We start from the raw sequence: 6,239 nt of genomic DNA on the forward strand, positions 1-6,239 counted from the left end.
TATTTGCTCACAGCTAAGTTATAAAACCTATGGCGCCCTCCGCAGCTAACCTTGAAAACAGGCTGCCCCTTGGAAAATACGAGGACCTCAGAAAATGCCTAGCGAGGGGTGCTGGGTGCGTTAACTTTCATCGGTAGAGGATCTATGGATTTGTCCAGTGAAAGCCTACGCCTGAGACCTGGAGGCGATCTCTGCGCTGGGAAATCCTAAAAGAAGCACGCGTGGGGCGTCAGCGCACTCATTTTAATGGGAAAAGGGTTCTCATTTCTTACAGCAACAGGTAAAAACATAAATACGGGTGGGTGGGCGGCGGCAAGGCAACCAGGGCCCGGGCGCCGGGCCCAGGCTCTGGGATTCTAGGCCCGCGCACCCGGACTCCGGGTCCCATTGTGGAATCCGTCGGGGGTGCCGGTGGCCCAGAAAGAGCACTCCCGGGGCCGGGACACCAGGCTGCGTCAACGCACCGGGGAACAAAGGGGATGGAGCGGAGAAAGTTCCCAGGCCAGCACCAGGGTGCTTGTGAAATCCGAGGGACAGGTCATAGTTGGGAGCCCTTCCTTCCCCGGAGCCATCGCCCTTCTAAAAGTGGGAGTAGGTCCCTTTCCTACCAGGCTCGGATGCCATGCAGTGTGGACACGCCCGAATTGCCCTGCGCCATCCCGGGACTCTGCACGGCGTTCAAGTCCCCGACGCCGAAGTTCACGAAGTTGCCGTTGGCGGTGGGGGCGGGCTGCGCGGCGGGGGGCGCGGCAGGGTAGGCGGCACAGCTGTAGCCGGGGCTGCAGGCCGCGCCTCCGTAGCCGGGGTAGGGGTAGGCGTTGTAGCCGTAGGCGTTGAGGCCTACACCGTACGCGGGCGCGTAGGCCGCCGAGTCCCCGAGGCAGGGCTTCCCGTCGCGCACCAGCACGGGCACCGCGATCCTGCGCGCGGGCGGCGGCGGCGGCCCCAGCAGCTCCAGAGTCTGGTCCTGCCGCTGCCGCTTGCACTTGTAGCGCCGGTTCTGGAACCAGATCTTGACCTGCGTGGACGTGAGCTTCAGCACGCTGGCCAGCTGGTCGCGCTCGGGCGCGGACAGGTACCGCTGTTGCTTGAAGCGCCGCTCCAGCTCGTAGACCTGCGCCTGCGAGAAGAGCACGCGTGGCTTCCGCCGCCGCCGCGCGCGTGGTCGCTCGGCGCCGTCCGTCTCGGCCTTGTCCAGCTCCACCGCCTTCTGCAGCGCGCACAGCTCTGAAGGGGAGGGGAGGCAGAGAGATAGTCGGTTTGAGCCGCCAGCCCAGGAGCTCCGGGCTCTGGTGGGGATGCCACCCTGTCCTGCGTGGGGCGCCCAGCTTGGTTTCGGCTCACCGCCGAGTGCCCGGGGTTCGTACGGTCCGATGTTGGCGCAATCGCGCATCTGGAGAAAGCTTAAGTGGCGTAGACACTCTACAAGCTGCAGGACAAAACGAAACAAGAGAAATCTTGCCCCTTCCCCCGCCCCGGGTAGTTCGCGTTCTAAAGGCAGTCTGTGACTTAGCTTTTCTGGATGCAAAGAAAATACAATCATAACGATGCTCGGGGGTGAATGACATCAGGGATACTTCGGTTTGACTCTCGGTGGTCAGCTTCTTTAATTAAACAATTAAAGATCTAGAAGACCCAAAGGTGTGAGTTTGGAGGTTCCCAGTGGGGCTGCCAGCTGCTGTTTGTGCAACTTCCTGACCTCCCAGTAACTGTGGTGGGGACTGAGGCAGAGGCCTCTACACAGGTCCTGCAGGATCCGAGTCGGTGGCAGTCAATTCTAGTGCTCCTCAGATGTTCCTGGACCTTCTCTCTGCCCCTAGAAAAACCTACGAATGCTTTCCTAGCTCAGGGAAGCCATTGGGCCCCTCTGTCTTTTTCCCAGACAGACTCGGAGCTGCGCCTGGGTCTCCCCAAGTGCCGCTGCCTTCTGCAAGCAGGCCAGACACCCTCCCCAGCTCTAAAACTTTTTGTATACAGCCACCTTAGGGAATCTTCTCCCCCCTCCCCAGCGTCTTCTTTCGTTACGTGTTTTCTAATATTTCCCGGAAGAGAATTTCTGCCTGGCCCTGCCTGGAAGTTGTGCTGGAAGAAACAAAGCCACATCCAACTCCTGAGGTCTACAGCATCGCATCTCAAAACCACGACCCTGTTCCCAGACTCCTTTTCTGGCACAAAGGGGCTCCGCAAGGCCCAGGACCCGCGGGCTAAACTTTCTGGTTAGCAATTCTCAATCTCAAAATATGCGTAAATCCAAAAGAGATTTTTAACCCTCTGATACGAACAATTGTTCTACCGCAAATTGTTAGATAGCTTAACTTGGTAACAGATCCAAGAGCAAGGCCCAAACCTACTGGGGCTCTGTAGGCCAAAACCAATATTTTTAAGTCTCTCTCTCTCTGTTTTTCCTGACCCCCTAACTCCAGCGTTTCCACTGAACTTGCCTGCGGAGCGAGAAGATACTGGGCAGCCTGGATCTTAGACTCCAAACTCCCCGCGCCCAGCCTTCAGCCCAGATGTGCTTCTGCCAGGCCAGGGTTTCTTGGCCCAGGGAGTTGGGCATGAAAGCGACTCCAGAGAGGAAGGACTTGGGTTCTCCTTACCTTTCTTATCTGCTCGAGGGTCCTTGGCCGGGTCAGGATCGCCGTAGGCACGAGGATAAAAGGTGGGGGCGGCTGGGAAGGCAGGAGCGCACTTCGGGGGCGAAGGCGCGGGGCCCAGCTCCGCGCGCAGCTCTGCTAGGCCGGGCGCTGCCGCCTCGGGCCCGGAGTAGGCCTCGGGTTTGAAGGCGGCCAGCATGCAGGAGGCGGGCGCCAGGGTGGCCTCGAGGCGCGCGGACAGGTCCCCAGCGGCCAGGCTGCGCTGCTGCTGCTCCAGGTTCAGGATGTCTTTGACTGAGAAGGGCGTGGGTGTGAGCGCAGGGCTGGGGAACATGGTGGCGGCGCCCGTCTCACAGCGCCAGGTGGGCGGCAGAGAGTGGCGCTGCCCACCCCCGGGGACAGCCTCCCCGCATGGTGCCCGCCGCCCGCCCGCCCGCGCACCCGCCTCTCTGCCCTGGATGTGGCCGGGCAGCAGGTAGCGCGGAGCACCAGGGGCAGAAGAGGCGGGAGCAGGACCGAGCAGGGGGACTCAGCCTGCCATTGGGCCAGGGGCCTCGATGACAGGAGCGACGGGCAGTTCTGCGTCACCTAATATAGACATAGGGTTGGGGGAAAAAATCCTGCCCAGCTTTTTAAAGGGGCCGAGACACATTTGGAAGAGTCTCTGGCCCCTGCAGGAGATTGCTGCGCATTAGCCTGAAAACCCCAACGAGACTCACTCAAAGAAAATACCCGACTCTTTTGAGCTGGGTCTAAGCTCAGGGTTGGGGTGGGTCTGAGGTTTGAAAAATATTCCTCTGCACCCATCACCGAGTGGGCTAGTGAAGATGGGGTGGAAAGCCAGGAGAGGGGGGTTATTTACAGGGATCAAGACTGTTACTAAAATGCTGATTCCCGAAGTCTGACGGAGACTAGGAAGAGAAGCTAGCTCCCAGGAGACACTTGTTCTGGGATGATGATAACAGACCAATTTAGGAATTTGGGGGTGGGAGTATTTAATTTGACCTGCAGGACCCATCTCGACCCAGGAGTCCAGGCAGGCCCTAAGGGGTTCTGAGCAAGTCGGGCTGAATGGAAAGGTGAAGTGGCTATTGTGGGGTGGGAGGGGCCACCTGAAGTAGACTGCGTTGTGTAAGCGCCTCTCCAGGGAGAACCATTCACCAGGGAACTGACTCTTCAGCCAGGGAGCCGACCCAGGTTCTGCTCAGCTCCCAGAAGAGATGTCTTCTGGTGTCTGTCCCTCTTCTCCAGCAGCTGTCTTTCCCATTCCTCCTGGGCCACCAACAAGATCCCCGGACTTTTTCTAGCTCCAGGCCCCTGGGGGCCTACCAAGGCTTCCACTCCACAGAGCAGGTGGAGGGGCATTTTCAGTCCCACGGTGCTTCTGTCTGAAAACTGTCAGGGCTTAAGGAGCCCAAGTCTTGTCCTAAGAGAACTGCCTGGATCTAAGGGACACTGGGGTCTTCCCAGACCCCTGCACGCAGCAGACTGGAGCTTTATGCAGCTATAATCTCGAAGAGAAGGCACAGGGCCTCCAGGCAAACGCTACCCATCAAAGGTATGGGAAGGCTTGACACTGTACAAGCTTGGGCAGGGGAGGCGAAGGATATGGAGGGCTAGTTGGCCACCTCAGAAGATGCTCTTGGAATAGAAAAAGTAGTGGGGGTGTAGGGTCAAAGGTTAGCTAAACAAGCCACTCCCGAGTCATGAGTCTAAAGCCCAGAGGGGTAAAATTGTGTCAGTACAGAATGGAAACTGTCCCTCCTGCAGGACAGTGACCTGTTGGAGGGCACGGGCAACCATCTAGGCCGTACTAAAGCCAGCATAGGCCTGGTTTTCCCTGCCTTTCATCAAACCCAAACTCCCAGGGCCTTGGGCCTTCAGCTGAGGGAAAAGGAGGGCCCAGCTCCAGGCAGACTGTGAAGCAGACAGCCCAGGAAACCCAATTCCAGGCTCCAGCCTTCAGCGCCAGACTGGGCAGTCATCATGAGATCTCAACCCAAGGGCGGCATAGTTTTCTGAAATTGCTAGCTCCAACTGCAGAGGAAGCCTTTCCAAAGATGTGGGGGCCCAAAAACCACCAACCTCTGTCCCTCCACACCTCCCCCCCCCACCCCCAGTTCTCCTTGGTCAATCTGCAACTTTGCTGGGGTTTTTTTTGTTTGTTTTGTTTTTTCATCTTGCTGTGGCTTTTGGTCACTTTACAGTTACTGCTCTGAGAAACCTAGCTGGGGACCCTCCTTGCTTTTGAAGATTGGTTTTTGTGGGTTAGATGGGATGCCTATCACCCAGGCGGTGACGTCTGGCAAACGAGCCACATCCGATTCAATTAAATGTCTTGCTGAAAACAGCTTCGGGCGAGGGTCCTGGGAGCCCTGTTAAGTGAATCGGCTGGCCCTCGGATCGCGATGACAGTTTGAAAGATTAGTGTGAGCCGACGCCTGAAATATTACCATTTAATGGGGGGGGGGTACACATCGGGGTTGCATCCGGGGATCCCTGTTTTAAGTTTTTTTTTTTTAAGATAGTTCTGAAGAAGAGGGGCATTTCCTTTGCAAATCAAGATGGTGAGGATTTGTCACCTATTTTTGGATATAAGGGCTCCTAGAGCTGACAGATCTGTGGGTCATGTGTCAAGAAAAAGGAAGAAAACCCTTCTAATTTGAACAAAATTAGTGACTTTCCCACCCCCTACAACCTTGGTGAAAAGACTCTGGCCTTTCTCTCTGGAGAGGAAGTGGAACAGAGTGAGATAAATAGACAAAATAGAATTGGGGTGACCCGTGGGGGCTTCGCAGAGAGCTGTCCAGAGCACTTTCCAAACTTGCCTTCAGTCCTGGCTGTCTTCAAGCCAGTACCAAAGGAATATATGTATGTATATTAATATATATAATGTAATATATATTTTACTTAGACGGAAGTTACAATGGTTGGGGCCCTAGGGGTGCGTCTTTCTCCCCAAGGGCGGCTGGCTCAACCTGGTCGCTAGGAAGCACTTGGCCAAACACACAACCTTCAGCCGAGGGAGCAGAGACAAAAAGGAGCCTGGAGGAGACAGCGAAAATCTGTGGGGCTATTTCTTTGCCTTTTAAAGGCTTGGTGCTTTAGGATTAGTCAAATTCCGGGGTAACTCCAGCGCATTCTGCGTAAATAAATTATTATTGATTGAAAAGCGATCGGCCGGGCCCAAGCCGCGGCCCCCGCCCCTTCCTGCAATCAGCAGCGCCGGCCGCGAAAGGTATATATGATTAATTGAAAGATAAGCTGCAACTATCACCCGGAATGTCATTAATGCGCCGGGGAGACGTCCATTGGAGACAGGCGGCGTTATCCGTAGCTTTATCTTCAACAACGCCTCGCTCTCTTGGCCCGCGCCGGGGAAACAGATGGGGGTTTCTGTCTGGGACGCTCGCCCCGTGTTTATATTTTGGGAAGAATCGCAACTCTAGGGAGTCCCCGGCGGGCCCCCTGATAAATGAACATTAGCACTTTTTCGGACTACTGTATCAACAAAGGGGCCGCGGCGCAGCAATAATTGGCGAGAAAGCAAACAGAGGTCCGAGAGCGCGACTCTGCTCTTCGTCCGGCTGATGGATGAGCAGCGGCCGCCTCCCGGCCTGGCCTGGGCTTCCTTCCCGCTGG

At 56.4% G+C, this 6,239-nt stretch overlaps 1 protein-coding gene across 1 annotated transcript; it reads right to left on the reverse strand.

The window, feature by feature from the left end:
- Nucleotides 1-604: 604 nt before the first annotated feature.
- On the reverse strand, nt 605-2,931 carry Nkx2-5 (NK2 homeobox 5). The gene is made up of 2 exons (XM_059269209.1): nt 2,601-2,931; nt 605-1,227 (listed from the first exon to the last, which is right to left on the reverse strand). Exons 1-2 carry the CDS (start codon nt 2,929-2,931, stop codon nt 605-607), a joined length of 954 nt encoding a protein of 317 aa, XP_059125192.1.
- Nucleotides 2,932-6,239: the final 3,308 nt, after the last annotated feature.

This window comes from Peromyscus eremicus, chromosome 8a (genome assembly GCF_949786415.1).
Source record: "Peromyscus eremicus chromosome 8a, PerEre_H2_v1, whole genome shotgun sequence".
Taxonomy (NCBI): Eukaryota; Metazoa; Chordata; class Mammalia; order Rodentia; family Cricetidae; genus Peromyscus; species Peromyscus eremicus.

Excerpts from the sequence above, each read along its gene's own strand:
- Nkx2-5 (XM_059269209.1), bottom strand. The coding sequence starts at position 2,931 with ATGTTCCCCAGCCCTGCGCTCACACCCACGCCCTTCTCAGTCAAAGAC. Across the intron at positions 1,228-2,600 it reads CCCTCGAGCAGATAAGAAAG|AGCTGTGCGCGCTGCAGAAG; the intron begins GTAAGGAGAACC and ends CCTCCCCTTCAG.